Raw genomic sequence first — 17,976 nt, forward strand, 5'->3', positions numbered from 1 at the left:
TCGTAAAAACTCACTGTATAAAAAGATGCTTCTCATTTTGCCTGGCTTTTTTGTCAATTATCGTCAATCTGATTTCTCTAGTTACTGACTTATCTGTTAGTGGATTAAACTCCTCCTGCCCACTCTTATAACTCCAATGATAACTTCAATGAAATAAAAAGAAACTAACAGCATAAGAAAACCATCATTACTACCACCATACCAGCAAAAGTAGGCTTTAGTTGGCCTTCTTGGGAAAAGTTTAAAAGTAGTATAAATTGATTTTGATAGAAAGGCGAATATTTAGTGGTTCTGAATTTAATGACTGCAGAAATATTTCACATCTCACCTTAGTTTACTGTGCTCTTTCTCAGGCAAAGTATAAGTAACCCATCTGTAATGCAGCGGAGAATGACAGTGCTGCGGGAAAAGGGAAGGAGACAAGCCGTCCGTGGTCCAGCATTCATGTTCAATGACAAGGGCACAAGCCTAACTCCAGAAGAGGAACGCTTTTTGGATGCAGCTGAATATGGCAACATACCTGTTGTTCGGAGAATGCTGGAGGAGAGCAAGTCACTGAATGTTAATTGTGTTGATTACATGGGCCAGAATGCCCTTCAGCTAGCAGTTGGAAATGAACATTTGGAAGTAACTGAGCTCCTTCTGAAGAGGGATAATTTGGCTCGAATCGGAGATGCATTATTACTTGCTATCAGTAAGGGGTATATACGGATTGTGGAAGCAATTTTGAATCACTCTGGATTTGAGCCCAGTAATCGTCTGACCCTTAGCCCATGTGAGCAGGAAATGCAGGATGATGATTTTTATGCCTATGATGAAGATGGCACCAGATTTTCCCCTGATATCACCCCAATCATTCTGGCTGCCCACTGTCAAAAGTATGAGGTGGTGCACATGCTGTTGATGAAAGGAGCACGGATTGAGAAACCTCACGACTATTTCTGTAAATGCAATGAATGTGTGGAGAAACAAAAGCACGATTCATTTAGTCACTCCAGATCAAGGATCAATGCGTACAAAGGATTAGCAAGCCCTGCCTACTTGTCTTTGTCTAGTGAGGATCCAGTACATACTGCACTGGAACTTAGCAACGAACTAGCCAAGTTGGCAAATATTGAAAAAGAATTTAAGGTAAGTTTAATGAGTTCTTAAATGTATATCCAAACATATAATTTTCTTCAGTTTTATAAAAGCTGCATAGAATAAATGAGAGAACATGTGATAATTAACTTTTAACTTGCCAATGGGATCTTGGAAAATTACAGTCTCCCTGGAGCAGCTTTTCTGATCTGTCGTCCCATGCATTGTGATGCTAAAACAAAGTCTGCCATATACTGATATTGTTAATGTAAAGTGATTTTGTGCACAAAATCAACATGAAAATGACCTCAAAACTGGGATGTCAGATCCTGATCCAAACACAGCCACATACAAAAGCCATCTAGTACCAGAATGCTCCACAGGAAGGCCAACTCAAACCAGTCTTACTTTGCATTAGCTGCAGTATAACTTGAGCCCAATGTCCAGTTGCATTTGAAAAGGGGCCATGTGGTCATGGACTGCCTAGGAACTAATAGAGAATATATACAGAAATATTCCAAACTTGATCTGGAGCGACTAAATGAATCGTGCTTTTGTTTCTCCACATATAGCTTGAGTTTAAACTAGGAAAAATTCTTTGAAATCTGCCCTCTTCATACTCTATGATCAGATTCCAGGTTAGCAACTCAACAGCAACAGTAGTTAAGTCACACCCATCCAGAGAGTGTAACGTCCAAAGTCATAACTAAACCCAAATAGGCACCAATAATACACACCAGCATCACCATCACAACCTGGATTCTAACTCCATGGTCCTTCATAACCCAGCCACTCATTAAAGCTTATTCATTACAGTAATCTACTCTGCCAGTTAAGGCCAATGACTATATGACATTGACCATACTATGGCTATGGTGTATATCAATTTGCAGTAACCAAAACCCAGTAGAAGTAGCAAAAACTTTGAATAGAATATTATTACTGTAATGAGGGAAGTATTCCCACGCTGCACTTTCACACCTTGAAAACGAGTAGCATTATGAAGAGGTATCTGCACATTGGCCAAGCACTCGTGTACAGAACTCCTTTCTAGCTGATCTTACTATGGCCCAGATACATGCACAACATACAGTCCAAATGTGGGGTCTTTTCGTTGTGTAACACAACTTACAGTGGGATGGATTTTGACTTTGTGCAATAGTGTGAAACAAATGATACTGAATCAATACTTATGTTGATGTCAAAATCTATCCCAGTAAGTAGCAGTGTCAGCACGATTGCAGCACAATATTGCAGTAGTAAAGCTATTTAGGTATCAGGGGAAAGTTTTAATGTTGAGGTCTTGGCTGGAATTTTATGTGAAGTTGGTGGCCTTGCCTACTGGGTGAAAAGTTGGGGGAGAGCCTACCTTCACTGGCCCAGAAAGCCATGACCAGAGTTTACGGTCGTCAGGTAGTTAATTACTTGAGATGGCAGCCTCTGCCCCCATGTAGATGGATATTCCATCTCCAAGAGTTACTGGTCAATCAGATGGCTGGCTCTCTCCAGTCCTAGCAGTGCCTGCAGGAGTGGTGCCCACTGCTGATATTGCAGTCAGTCCACAGTGAGGAACACCGATGGAGACAGGATAATTAGGTAAGTTGGGTGGCTTCACAAGGGCTAGTCGGGAAGGTCTCGGTGAGTGGAGGAGCAGTGGCAACTGGGAGGCCAAGGCGATAGAAGCGCATGGTTTAAAGCAGTTCATAAAAGCATATAAAACTGAGGAGAGATTAGACCATATAGAAAAACAAATACAATTAAGAGTTAATGCAAAAATAAAAATGAGAGTAAATATTGGTGAAGAAAGAACAGGGAAAAGAGCGAAAGCAGGCAAGAAGTTTTAAGTTAAAAAGTCTTTATTGTGCAATATTAATGGCTGAAATTTTAAACCCACCCACCACTCCCTCTGCAGCAGGCAGGCAGGTTAGGGTGGGGGGGGCATAAAATCAGGTGGTATGGCAGGGGGCGCATGCCCTTGCTGCTGAGGGGGTCCTCCACAGGGCACTGGGTGCCTGCAGCCAGGTTGCCAGCTTTTACTTTGTGGCCTTGCCAAGTGGCTTGGGCAGCTCCCAGCTGCTGGTAAAATACCAGAAGCAGTGGGAGGAGGTCCTTAAGTAACCATTATTTGACCACTTGAGGGCCTCAATTGGGCCATAGGAGGACATGCTGCCTGACACCTACTCCACTGCTAGTAACATCCAAGTGGAGTGGGAAAGGCAACAGGCATGCGCCCCCTGCCATACCACCTGATTTTATGCCCCCCCCACCCTAACCTGCCTGCCTGCTGCAGAGGGAGTGGTGGGTGGGTTTAAAATTTCAGCCATTAATATTGCACAGTAAAGACTTTTTAACTTAAAACTTCTTGGCTGCTTTCGCTCTTTTCCCTGTTCTTTCTTCACCAATATTTACTCTCATTTTTATTTTTGCATTAACTCTTAATTGTATTTGTTTTTCTATATGGTCTAATCTCTCCTCAGTTTTATATGCTTTTATGAACTGCTTTAAACCATGCTCTTATTTGCTCTCTTTTGATTCATTTTAGAGATGCAAGTTCCAACAAAAGATGAGTATTAGTTGGTTGAGAACTGAACCCAAAGATCATTTTCTAATTAATCCAAAGCCCAAAATCTCAAAATGGGTTGATCTATTGAGAATTCTAGAGAAGTAAAAAAAATGTCAAAACAGAAAGTTTGCCAACAGACAAGTAATCTCCTTGATGACCCTGGGGACCCAGTCAAGTAAGCTCTATGCAGCATCCTAGATATACTAAAAAGATGAAGCACAAGCGGGAGATATTTGAGGAACAGTTAATCATATCTAGATATTGATGCTGAAATTAACAATGGGTTGTAAAGGGCATCGAGATTCTGGGATTGTTTCCGAGTGTACTAAGGGAATAGCAACATGCCGTTGAATCTCCCTAAACCAAGCCTAAAGTCTATCCTTTCAGAAACTTCAAATAAACAACTGGCGTTTGTCAAAAGAAAAGACAAGGTTGTCTAAAAGAAAAGGAAAAGATATTAACCTGAATCGAAGACAGGGAAAATAATTCTGCTGCCATCCTCGTGTAAAAAATCCTGCTCATCAGATAGCCGGGAAACAACAGACAAGATGAACAGAATTAAGGATGAAATAAATAGTTGGCGAAACTAGAGCTATGTTGAAGTTGATCAGACAATTTATGAGTGGCAACACTAAAGAAATGGTGGAATGAAGGAGACTTATGGTGATGACATTGAGACACGGGGGATCTTTGCATCATAAGATTTTCTGAGGAATAGAAGAGTTTGTCAGTATGACATCTAGATTAGGTAGTATCTACAGCAGACAATAGTGTATCTACAGCAGGTGGGTTAACATACCCCTGCTGAAAATATTGAGATAGGGAGGACTTTTAGAACACCTATACTAAATCGAATAATGGGGAGTTACCCGAGACTCATTTTTAAATTGCTCAGATTTAATTCGGCGTCTTGATTCCTTGGGTGGTCTAAATCAAAGGAAGAATATGAAATAGATTTACAGAACAGATAAGAAGAACTTTAGGACATGTTCAGAAAGACCAACTTCAAAAATAGAATGGATGCCATGGTAAAAGTTCGATGGTATATGAGAGACAAAAAAGAACACAATCAAAGGGGGAAGTGTAAAAATGTAACGGGAGATCGGGCAATGAGCTGCTGACCCAATATTGCCCATTTTGCAGCCCCATCAAAACTATGGGCAGAATTTTCTTGTCAGCGTGCGGAGTCGGGCCCTGCATGCTGATGTGTAAAGTGACGTGCAGTGATGTCGGGCATGCGTCCTGACATCACTGCGTGCCATCGCAACATTTCGGTGGGCAGGCGCACGATGATCTCCGATGCGCAACCACCATTAATTAATGGGCCAGTTAAGGCCCTTGAGCCAGTAATTGATGCCAATTTTTCAGGGCCCGTGCAATCTTCAGATGGTCGCATGGGTGCAACAGACAGACAGGTAGGCCATATTTTTATAAATCTCATCCACGGGTGGGATAAGAGGGCTGAGTGGACTTTGGCAGACCTTTAGTATTTAAACTTACTGCTACTTGCCTATGTGAACAGGAACACTTCAAAATTCTTCACAGCTGCTTGGACAGGAGTAATAGCCTTCAGATCTGGACTCTGGAGTAAACATCAATTTTTGGGGCCTTGCTGGTTTCTAGAAGCCTTCCCTTCCTTACCCTGGGAATGGGACTTGCACCCTCCACTGGAGGTACCTCCTCTGAGGAGGAAGAGAGGGCCAGAAGGGGGAGGAGGCCAGGAGTCCATATTCAGGCTTCAGGGGAGCCACCTTTGGGAGGAGAGGTGCAGGGCCAACAGGAAGTGTAAGGCAAAAGGGGTCGCAGAAGACGCCACTATCCTGCTGCCAGGGTTTACAGGCGGCGAAGCAGCCACCTCAATATGTCTGAGGTGCAATGCCGAAGGAGGCTCCATCTCTCAATGGAGACAGTGACTTCAATTTGTCAGTTGATAGGCCCTGAGATCTGCGCCAACTGTGTGGGTAGGCACCCTATGGCAGTGGTGCTGAAGGTCACAGCTGCTGTCAACTTCTATGCCTCCTGCTCTTTCCATAGGTCGGTGGGTGATCTTTGCAGAGTCTCCCAGTCAGCTGTCCACACTTGTGTCAAGCTGGTGACAGACGTTCTGTTCAGACGTGCATTGACGTTCATCTACTACCGCTGGGACAAGGCCAGCCAGAAAGAGTGAGCCAGAGACTTCGCAGTGATTGCTGGGTTTCCCCGTGTCAAGGGTGCAATCAACTGCACATATATGGCCTTCAAGGTGCCAGCGGGTGAGCTGGGTGCATTCGTCAACAGGAAGGGCTTCCTCTCCATGAATGTGCAGATAGCATGTGACCATTGGATGCAGATTCTGCAAGTTTGTGCAAGGTACCCAGGCAGCTTCCATGACGCCTACATCCTCAGACACTCCCAGGTGCTGAGGCTCTTCAGCGCTCCAGCCTGGCTGGATGGATAGCTGCTGGGTGACAAGGGCTATCCCCTCAGAAGGTGGCTCATGACGCCTCTCCGCCATCCAGGAACAGAGGCCGAGCAGGGGTACAATAGGAGCCACACCTCCACAAGGGCTGTGGAGGAGAGAACCATCTGTCTTCTCAAGATGCGCTTCCGATGTCTGGACCATTCAGGGGGCGCACTCCAATACCCCCCAGATAGTGTGTCACTGAAAGTGGTTGCATGCTGTGCTCTCCACAAACTGGTGCTGGGAATGGGGTACGCAGTGGAGGAAGAAGATGTAGACGCAGATGCTCCAGCTGCATACAATGTGTCCAGTAGTGAGTCCGAGGATGAGCATGCACAGGAGAACACCGAGGGCGTAGACGCTAACCCAGGCATCCTTCAGGGAGGCAGGGACACCTGGGAAGCTTTAATCCAACGAATCTTCAGTCAGCCCACCACAGATAGACTTTCAACACACACCAGGGCTGCAGGCTCCATACTTGATACCTGAGAGCAACATCTGCCTGGTTAGGAACATTAACCATGTGCCTTGTCAATAAAGCTCAATGACAAACAAGTTACACATAACATCATGGGTTCCCGTCCACCTGCAGAAGTAAGGAAACGCCCTGAGCCAAATTCACATATGAAGCATTTAATGAATTCACAAAATAAAACAGAAAAGAAACTTAATGCAAAGGTGTTCAGCATCACACCAACATATAATCAACTAATAGTAGGGCAACATAAAACCACCAGTGAGAAGCCCGTGGTATGCCTAAGGTGCCTTAAGTTTACGTTTTCAGGTGCTACGTCTAGGTGCTCCCCCTTCACTGGCACTGGCATTCAAGACATCCTGTTTACTGGGCCTCAATGCCCTTGGCGGACGTCCTCTGGCCTGTGGCCCTGTCTGGGAGGGAGCAGCCAGTTCCACAGCTGCAGTCTCCCCAGTCGCCGCAGCCTCATTGGATCCTACGGTCACTGGCAAAGGGGTGAAGGAGCTGCTACCCTTATCCAGAACGCCCTGAGAGGAGCCTGCAGAGATGACAGTCAGCTCTGTGCCAATGTGAGGTCGCTTCAGACCTCCCTGCTCACCATTGTTGAATGGGCATCCAGCTGGGATACTTGGAGCACAATCTATCTCCCACACTGGCACTGACCAGCTGAGGTCAATGCCGCTGTGAGGGCTTGCAGGTCTGAGCGCAACCCCAGGAAGCCCTGATTGTTCTCCTGGAGGAGCATCTCCACAAGAGTTGCCACTATCTCTATGGAGGAAGCGTGGCACTGGCCAGGAAGGTCATTGCATTGCTGATGCTCCGCATGGACTCCTCCAGCACGGAGACCGTGCCACGCATAGCCTCAAGTATCTCTGCCAAATCCTCCCGCAGACCCTGCTGGACTTCTGGCATCTGCTGCCTCAGGGACGACTCCAGAGGCACTTCATCAACCACTGACTGAACATGTTCCTGATTCCCTGCAGTCCTCTGACTTCCGGTGCCATGGGCACTCCCTGTCTCCGCGTGCACCTAAAGCGAGTGTGAAGTGCCCTCACCGCTGTGCCCAGGGACAATAGCTGACGCTCTAATTCCCACCGAGCTGCTGGAATCTGCAATGCTGCCTGCTTGGCAGAGATGGTGTGATACTGGTGCATCTAATTGTTCTGGGCCCTCAGGTGTTAGAGGTGGCCCCTCTGCCTCCTCCTCCTCCTCCTCCCGGCCCTGCTCCAGTGATGCAGAAAGGAAGAACAAGGACATTTGATTACTTCAAGTGGAAACAATGTCAATGTGCATGCCTGGCCCAGGATCAGTATGCACTCATCCTTCCATAATCAATGGTCAACCCATGTTGGAAGCCTAAATCACTGAACATTCGACAGTGGAATGGCTGCTGGGACAGATATGGTGACCTCAGTGCACGGCACTCTTACCTCCCCCAGGCACCCCGGCCTAACCACCAGCGGTGGACCTCGGTGCGTGGCACCTCTCCAGATCCATCGCCTCCTATTCATATCTGGTGATTATGGCCAACTGGGTCTGGCATCCACCAGTCCGCATCCGCTCTGCAATGTTGTGTGCGGTCTTCTCCTGAAAAAGAGAGAGGAGTATTGATTAGTCCACCCTGTACCTGGATTGCCATTGCATCCTTGCCACCCCCACCTGAGTGAAACATTGCAGGGCTGCAGCGAATCGTGACCCTGCAGCTGCCGCACACTCACACCAAGAAGCCAGGGCTGACTCCCCTTGCCCACATGCTGCTTCCATCACATTTGCCACCCACATGGTTTTACCTTGCAAAGCAAGGACACACATAAGCATGTGGAACGCCAAGGGCAGCAGATGGATGGGTGCCCTGCCATCTGAAGTTCCCCTCCCAGCATGTCAGCAACCTGACTTTATGTTTTGAAGTTCCAGCACTTCGCCTAGTTGCAGATCCTTGAGGTAGCCCCCAAAACAGTACTGTGGGTGTCAGTTTTCCACATGCTGCAGGTGCAGAACCCATCTCAGCACAACCCTCTCAAGGTGAACTAGGCATGGGCAATATCTGCTGGCCCACCCAGCGAGGGACACATGCCATGAATGATTCAATGCAGTAACTACACTCAGAGTTGTGGGGTGGGGTGGGGGGGCAGGGGGGAAAGCCTACCTGCTGTGTTAAGCGACCTATGACAATATGGTACTCACCCTTCCCAAGCGCAATAGGTCGTTGAAACACTTGTGGCACTGGACCCAGGTGCGTCGCACCACGTTATGAGAACTAACTATATCTGCCACCTCCTCCCAGGCACGTTTGGCCCGCCCATGTAAAATGGCGGCACGGAGCCAATCACAGGCGGTGATCAGCTCCACACCCGCTCCCAACCGGCCCGCCCGATGGGGGGAAAATTCTCCCCTATGAGTTTTTTCGAGGGTCTGCTCTAAGGTATAAAGAGAAAGAAAAGGTTGGAAATATGTTAACAGTAGTAAGAATAGGGATACTATTCAGGATTGAATAATAGGAACAGGCAAGTCTTGTCTACAAGAGGATGAGCCTCCCTGGAGACTTGGAACTACAGACCATATAAAACTGATTATTGTGATGGTTGGAAATAATTGAAGTTTGTTATTTGGTGTGACGGTGGTGCTTTGCAGTAAATAACCATAAAGCAAATAGTAAAACAAGGGTCATAACATTCTTCTAGCCAGATGATTTATAGGTCCTGATTTTCAAATACAACTGAAGATAATATTGATTAAAGAATGTGTATTTGGACAGAAGGAATCTTAGAAATTTATAAATAGTTGGGGAAGGATAAAGTCACTTGCTGTCAGCAATTATTAAAAAGAATTTGTGTTTTCAGAATATGCAAGGTTGGGGGATTGGAGCTGTGACGAAGAATGAGACAAGAAAGTAGCAATTCAGGGGAACAAATCTTAAGTATTAGTGTGGAGAAATGTTTAAAAGGGCACTAATATTTCCAAACTGAAGCAAGGCAAAAGCAATCTTTGTGCATAGCATCATGTGGTTCTGCAAAGTCTTGAGGGAATTCACAGTTCCAGTGAAGGATCAAGGATGCTAATAGATCCAGAGGCAAGGTTTTGTGCCAGAAAATGATCAGCAGGAAATGGAATTATGGAAATTTCAAAATGACTAGTGGGTCTGCACCATCAGAGGCACAAATTTGTGACTCACAAAAACAATTCTTTTGATAGTAGAGATATTTGTATCCAGAAGATATTTCATAGGAATTTTTAGTTTACATCCCCAATGGATTTGACCTTTTCCTGACCCAACACAGTGCTCCATTCCCTAAGCAGACCAGGAGCTGGATAGATGCTTAATGTCAGACCAATAAATAAGTGAGAGACAAAGGAATTCAAGAACTAATGAAGCAACTTAGGGATGGGAGACTTCCAGTATCCTCAGCATTAAATGACAATGGCAATCACTCCTGAGCTTATCAAACATGTCTTGAGTGGTGGAACAGAAAGGATTGTCCAATAAAAACCTTGAGGTAACTTGTGTTTATATCTAAATTATTTCATAATTTATATGGTTGGTATCAATGTGCAACTAAAATTCTTACTGTGTATTAAATTTAATATGGTGGTTTTGGAGACCCCTGAGTGCATTCAGTTCTGATGGCTCCTCTTGGAAATACAGCCAGAGCCAAAGATACTGCACCATGAGTGGTTCAGCAATGCGGGTGTAGAGGAAGAAGATCAGGAAAACAAGGATTATTGGAGATTCAATAGTTAGGGGAACAGGCAGGATGGTATGCTGCCTCCCTGGTCAAGCATGTCACTGAGCTGCTGTAGAGTATTCTGAAGGGGAAGGTTGAACAGCCAGAGGTCATTGTCCATGTATACCATGTATGTATAGACATAGGTAAAAAGAGGAAAGAGATCCTGTAGACAGATTTTAGGGAGCTAGGAAGCAGAATCCTGGTGCCATATGCTAGTGAGTATAGAAATAGAAAGGTAGTCAGCTGAGTAGGTTAATGGCCAGAGAGATGGTGCAGGAGGAGGGTCCCACAAACATTCCCATTCTCAGTGATATGCGTCAGTGCAAAAGACAAGAATGAAGCATGTGCGACCATCTTCAATCAGAAGTGCCAAGTGGATGATCCATTTTGCCTCCACTTGAGGTCCCCATCACCACAGATGACAATCTTCAGCCAATTCAATTTGTTAATTCAATTGTGATATCAAAAGACAACTAAAGGCACTAGATACAGCAAAGGTAGGATGACCAGATTTTTAAAAGTAAAAACCCAGACTCCGAGGTAATACTCCCTCACTAGATGAATAGATTTCTCTTTGCAGTTCCTCAGGTGCAGCACCATCTCCAGTTTTATTACTGTACTATCGGAAACAAGTGAAGGGCCATAAATCGGTACCTTATCTTCTTTTCAAAGTCAATTCCGCACCAAGTTCCTAGGAAAACATGCTCTGTGGATGTAAACAACTCAGACAAGCATCTTCCACCTTCCTGCCACCCATTTTCTGCCCACCTCACCTGGAATTGCTTTCCATGTGTTATCTGGAAATGTAATGTCATGCTGCAGGGCAAAGTGGCAGATCTAGGACGCATGAACAAATATAAATAGAGCCATTCAATTCAAACTCATTCCACTCCTGCAGAAGTCAGAAAGCTGAAAACTGGGACATTTGAACCATTTTCAGGAAACTGTTGGGACACCGAGAGTTAATGAAAATCCGAACTGTCTTGTCACCCAAAACAAAGGCTATGGTCCCTGACAACAACCAGGCCACAGTACTGAAGACGTGAACTCCGAAACTCTGTTCCAGTTCTAGCTACAATACTGGCTTATACCTATTATGAATCACAAAGTGTTAGCAAGTAATTAGAAAGGCAAATTAAATATTACTCTTTATAGCAAGGTAGGATGAAGTGCAAAAGTAGGGAAGTCTTGCTGCAGTTGTACAGAGCATTAGAGAGACTGCGTACAGTTTTGGTCTCATTTGAAGAGGGATATGTAATAAACTTGGTCTTATCTGGCACTGTACCAACAGGAATGTTCTATTAACTGGAATTTCTGATATTCCCTAACGCAAATTGTAATTTTACCAACCGGAAGACATTCAGAAGTTATCCAGAACTCAAAGATTTCCGAGCGCTTTCAGGTCACCTTGCTAAGGCTGACAAAGCTTCCGGTAGAGGCGCTGGTACTCCTTGCTCCATCGACAGCGAACAGAGTCTCAGAATGCTTTCGGGAAAGGTGACACCCGGCAGAAGGGAAGCAGTGTTAAATAAAAATACAGCTGTGAGTTGAAAGCATAGCCAAGGAGGCAATTTTTCAGGAGGCTTTTAAAAGCAGGAAAAATCTGAGGCAAATTTTGGGAATGTGTTATCTAAGACATGTTAGCTGAAACAACAACAATTAACAGTGCAGCACAGGGAGCGAGGAAGTCACAGAGGGGTACTTCCTTGACGTATTTATTGAATAGTCTTCTCACGTAAAGTAGGAGCCAAATAAGAGCACACTGATAAGGCAGGTTAACTAATGCAATGTACAATCTTATTAGTTTGTCCTGAGATGGGTGGAAATACAACAAAATCTTCTCCATTTGTAAATATGAAGCTCTTGCTGTTAAGCAATATGTTTTGACCAGATTTTGACTGCAGTGAAATGTAGAAATGTTAATCTTTTATCATTGTTCTCAATATCTGAATCAGAAGTACATTTACAGTGCAGTCAATCTATCTGCTGAACTGATGTTTCAAAGTTACTGTTAGACGTTGGTTCTCCCCAAATTCCGATCCCTTTGTAGTATTGTATCATTATCTTTCTGAAATGCAAATCTACCGACATTTGATTTTTAAAAAATTTGACCAGCCTGACTTATTAAATAATGCGCTAACTCCCTGTTGATCAATGTTTTTGATTAACTGGCACCACTCATTCCCAGAGCATGCCAGATAACAAAAGTTTTACTGTACCTGCATTGGAGGCAGTTGAGAGCAGATTCACCATGTTGATCCCTGGAATGTAAGGGTTGTTTTATGAGGAAAGGTTGAGCAAGTTGGTCCTATACGCTTTAGAAGAATGAGAGGTGATCTTATTGAAACATATCAAATATTGGACAGGGTAAATGCTGTATCCCCTTGTGGGGGAATCTAGAATTAGGGGACACAGTTTCAAAATATGAGGTCTCCCATTTAAGCTGAAGATGAGGAGGAATTTCTTTTCTCAGAGGGTCATTAATCTTTGGAATTCTCTTCCACAGACAGCAGTGGAGGCTGGGTGATTGAATATATTCAAGACTGAGTTAGACAGATTTTTGATCTACAAGGGAGTCAAGGGTTATGGGGAACAGGCAGGAAAATGGAATTAAGGCCAAAATCAAATCAGCCATGATCTTATTGAATGGCAGAGCAGGTGCAGGGGGCCAAATGACCCATTTCAGCTCCTATTTGTTACATTCTTATGCCCAGGTATGTCCTGACCATAAAAATCAGGACAAATCCAATCCAGCTAATTACTGCCTCATCAATCTACTCTTAATCATCAGCAAAGTGATGGAAGGTGTTGCTGACAGTGCTATCAAGTGGCACTTGTTCAGCAATAACCTGCTGATGAATGCTTAATTTGGGTTCTGCCAGGATCACTAGGTTCCACACTTCATTACAGCCTTGATCCAAGTACAGGCAAAAGAGCTGAATTCATAAGCCGAAGTGAGAGTGACTGCCCTTGACATCAAGACAGCATTTGACTGAGTGGGAAAATCTGGTAAAATCAAAATCGTAGGGAATCAGGGAAAGCTCTCCATTGGTTGGAATTATACATAGCATTAAGGAAGATGGTTGCAGCTGTTGGAGGCAAAACATCTTAGCCCCATCCAGGACATTGATGCAGGATTTCCTCAGGGCAGCATTGGAGGCCCAATCATCTTCAGCTGCTTCATCAATGATCATTTTTCCATCATAAGGTTGGAAGGTCGGGGATGTCTGTGGATGATTGCACAATGTTCACGACCATTCCTGACTCCTCATATACTAAAGCAGTCCATACCAGCATGCAGCAAGACCTGGACAACATTCAGGCTTGAGCTGGAAGTGGCAAGTAACATTTGCGCTGCACAAGTGCCAGGCAATGACCATGTCCAACAAGAAAGAGTCCATCCATTTCCCCTTAACATTCAATGATATTACCATCGCTGAATACCCTACCATCAACATCCTGGATGAATTATCATTGAAATTGAACTGCATCTTACATTTAACTACTATATTGTAAAATCATCTCAGGGTCTGGATATTCTGCTGAGAGTAACTCACCTCCTGGTACCTGAGAGCCTGTTCACCAGATACAAGGTACAAGTCAGGAGTGTGATGGAATACTCTACACTTGCCTTGATGAGCACAGTGGCAGCAGTGTGCACCCTCTACAAGATACGCTGCAGCAACTCATCAAGCCTCTTTTGACAGCACCTTCCAAACTGTAACCTCTATCACCTAGAAGGTGAAGGGTTACAGCTGCAAGGGAACACCACTGCCTGCAAGTTCCCTCCAAGCTATACACCATCCTGACTTGGAACCACACCACCATTCCTTCTTGCTCACTGGACTAAAGTCCTGGAACTGTGTGTGTACCTACATCAGATGGACTACAGCAGGCTGAGGAGGTGGCTCACCACCATCTTCTCAAGGGCAATTAGGGATGTGCAACAAATGTTGGCCTTGCCATTGATGCTCACATCCTGTGAATGAATAAAAAGTAAATTATGACGACACAATATTTATTAGAGATCACACATTGCACTCTCCATGGCATGGTATATATTATGTGTCACTAGTGGTTGGGTTTCATACTTATTCATCACTAGTTTCTGAGATTTGCATTCATACACTTTCACGTTTGCTCATTACTAGTCTCTGGGTTGCCTAATTACACCATGGCCCTGATATTTATAAATAAGTGGGGGATGGTAGTATAGTGGGGGAAACCCAGAAATACCAGGAACGTGGAGGTCCTGCTGAAATTAACTGCAGGACCTCATTGTTATTTCTTTAATTGTTTTTCTGCACTCCTGCTCCACCTGGTCCACAACGAGTGCTATAGAAAGTACTTAACTTCTGGATCTTGCTGTTCCTGGCTCCCTTTAGCTCCCAGGTTTCCCTAGAAAGCCCAGCTGGACAGTAGTAAATTTGAATGCTGCCAAAATGTCTGAAATGGAACCTTATCATTTTATCATGGACCCACTTCTCCAGAGCATATGACTTGGACATCCCCAAACATGTTGCAGTTAAAACAAAACTAGACTCATTTGGGACTAACCAGGATCATAAGGGCGGAGAAGGGTTTAACATGCCTCCAACAGCTCCCCCCCACCCACAACCAAGTGTCTGCATTTATTATGAATTGTTTCAACTAACTTCACTATTCATCAAATTATCATCACAGCTCATGACCTATCAACCATTTGCCTATAATAAATTACAACAAAACTCCTGTAGGCGATTCATCAGAACAATACTTTTCAATACCATATTTGCGCAAAAAATAATAGCTGAACTAGAGCACTTTCTCAGAAATAGGTGTCAGTGTGGGATACAGTATATCACTGAGAATAGCTCAGCTGAAAACGAGGTAACGAGGGAGGGTATCATTGATCCTTCAGTGAAAGTTTAATGGGAAAAGGCAATACATTGAAGAGTTCACTCAGGTCTCAGTAATTATTAGTTAAAGTGAAATGCCATCTCACTATCTTTTTGACTGATTACTTAAAGTGATTCTGTTCAACGTTCATTGGAGGTTTCATCACCATGTACAAAATGCCAATAATTTATTGGCAAATCAATTTAAGAAGAACCTTGAACATTTCAGTAAGATGAGATTAGCAAGGAGTTTCAATCATTTCCTTAGACACTTTATAAATCAGAGTTGAAGCAACTGCCAATGTATGAGTTGGCTGAAAATATGGTTGCTAAATTTACTGATGACACAACGATAGGTAGGATAGTAAGATATGAAGAGGACACAAGGAGGCTACAAAGGGATATAGATAGGATAAGTGAGTGGGCAAAGATCTGGCAAATAGAGTATAATGTGGGAAAGTGTGAAACTGTCCATTTTGGCAGGAAAAATAAAAAAGAAGAATATTACCTAAATGGTGAGAGATTGCAGAGCTCTGTGATGCAGAGGTATCTAGGTGTTCTAGCGCATGAATTGCAAAAAGCTCGTATGCAGGTATAGCAATTAATTAGGAAAGCTAATAGAATGTTATTTATTATGAGGGGAATTGAATGCAAAAATAGGTAGGTAATGCTTCAATAATACAGGGCATTGGTGAGACCACATATGGAGTACTGTGTACAGTATTGATCTCTTTACTTGAGGAAGGAAGAAAGTACGTTGGAAACAGTTCAGAGAAGGTTTACTCAACTAATACCTGGAATGGGCGAGTTATCTTATGAGGAAAGGTTGACAAGCTAGGTTTGTGACAGCTGGCATTTAGAAGTGTAGGAGGTGACTTGATTGAAACCTCTAAGATCCTGAGCGGTCTTGACAGGGTCAATGTGGAGAGGATGTTTCCTCTTCTGGGAGAATCTACAACTAGAGGTCACTGTTTAAAAATAAGGGGTTGCCCATTTAGGACAGAGATAAGGAGAAACATTTTCTCTCAGAGGGTCATGAGCCTTTGGAGCTCTCTTCCTCTAAAGATGGTGGAAGCAGAGCCTTTGAATATTTTTAAGGCAGAGGTAGATAGAGTATTGATAAGCAAGGGGGTGAAAGGTTATCGGGGTAGGTGGGAATGTGGAGTTGAGGTTGGAATCAGATCAACCATGATTTCATTGAATGGTGGAGTAGAATTGAAGGACCAAGTAGCCTACTACTGCTCCCAATTCATGGGCAGAATATTTTACTCACTGGGTGGGTGGGCGCCCGAACTGAACAAGCATAAAATGACACACGAAGACGTCGGGCGAGTGTCCCGATGTCATTGCACGCTTGCACGATAGGCATGCAACCTATGGCTGGCGGGCAGGCAAATGGGCCAAGTGACCTTTGGATTTTTTGCAAAACCTCAGCCACAGCTCTGTGCCTCAGGGAGCTTTTACTGCACACACCCAAGTGCATGTGAGAACTTCTGCGCTCGTCCTCCTCAGCAACGCTGAGCATTTTTTAATTGGCTAACCTGCATGCAATCACGGCTGGGGCCAGATCGCGAGCAGCGGTCCATTTCACAGCTGCTTCTGCTCGCCCTCGCCGAGCCCGCCCAATGACCAGAAAATCCTGGCCCATATGTTTGTATGTATGTTCGCATATTGAAAAGGGATGAAAAGAAATCTGAAATAAGAATTTTTTTAAATGCTGGAAGAAGAAAACAGGGGCTGTCACCATCTTGGGCATGGATTCTTCAACAAAACACCCATATGAGGACTTTATTTTGAGAGCCTGGTATGATGTACATTGGAACTGCAAAATAAATAGAATTATGGAAAACAATCAGATAATTATTTCCATACATGGAAAAGAGTGACGTTGTTATAAAAATTGGACCTTAAGTCCAAAGCCAAAAATTGCTCTTGAAAGATTGGTGGAATAAAAATGGGAGGCGTGTAGAACAAACTGGTGATTCACTATCATTTTACATCACCACCAAGGTGAACTTCAACCCTGTAGAATTTAAAATTGGGGGTTGTGATTCTCTGCACCTGCCCCCCGCTGCCGCGATCTTCCGGTTCCACCGCAAGTCAATGGACTTCTGGCTGGGGCGCTGCCTCGCCTGCGACGGAGCTGGAAAATCCCGGCTGAGGTGTAGGTCAGCGCAGGTCAGAGGCTAGGAATCGTGCGACGAGTAACTCACCTCCTGACTTCTCAAATTCTGTCCACCATCTATAACCATAAGTCAGGAGTGTGATGGAATACTCCCCACTTTCCTGGATGAGTACAACTCCCACAACACTCAAGAAGCTTGACACTGTCCAAGATAAAGCAGCCCGCTTGATGGACACCATATCCACAAACATCCACTCCCTCCACCACTGACGCACAGTAGCAGCAGTGTGTACCATCTACAAGACGCACAGCAGAAATTCACCAAGGCTCCTTCGACAGCACCTTCCAAACCCACAACCACTACCATTTAGAAGGACAAGGACAGCAGATAGATGGGAGCACCGCCACCTGCAAGTTCCCCTCCAAGCCACTCCCCGTCCTGAATTGGAAATACATTGCCGTTCCTTCACTGTCGGTGGGTCAAAATCCTGGAACTCCCTCCCTAACAGCATTGTGGGTATACCTACACTAGATGGACTGCAGCGGTTCAAGAAGGCAGCTCACTCACCACCACCTTCACAAGAGCAACTAGGGATGGGCAACAAATGCTGGCCCAACCAACGAAGTCCACATCCCGTGAATGAATTTAAAAAATGTAATGGCAAATCTAAAAAGAGACTTAGCAAGACCA

The 17,976-nt window shown here is 44.5% G+C and overlaps 1 protein-coding gene across 1 annotated transcript in view; it reads left to right on the forward strand.

Annotated features, from left to right (window-relative positions):
• The first annotated feature begins 354 nt into the window (after positions 1-354).
• Positions 355-17,976, forward strand: part of LOC121270583 (short transient receptor potential channel 3) — a 136,856-nt gene continuing 119,234 nt past the window's right edge. Inside the window, exon 1 of the mRNA XM_041175992.1 lies at positions 355-1,131. Within this exon, the coding sequence (XP_041031926.1) occupies positions 379-1,131 (753 nt within the window). The 5' untranslated portion in view covers positions 355-378. The remainder of the gene's footprint in view (positions 1,132-17,976) is intronic.

Source organism: Carcharodon carcharias, chromosome 1 (genome assembly GCF_017639515.1).
Source record: "Carcharodon carcharias isolate sCarCar2 chromosome 1, sCarCar2.pri, whole genome shotgun sequence".
NCBI lineage: Eukaryota > Metazoa > Chordata > Chondrichthyes > Lamniformes > Lamnidae > Carcharodon > Carcharodon carcharias.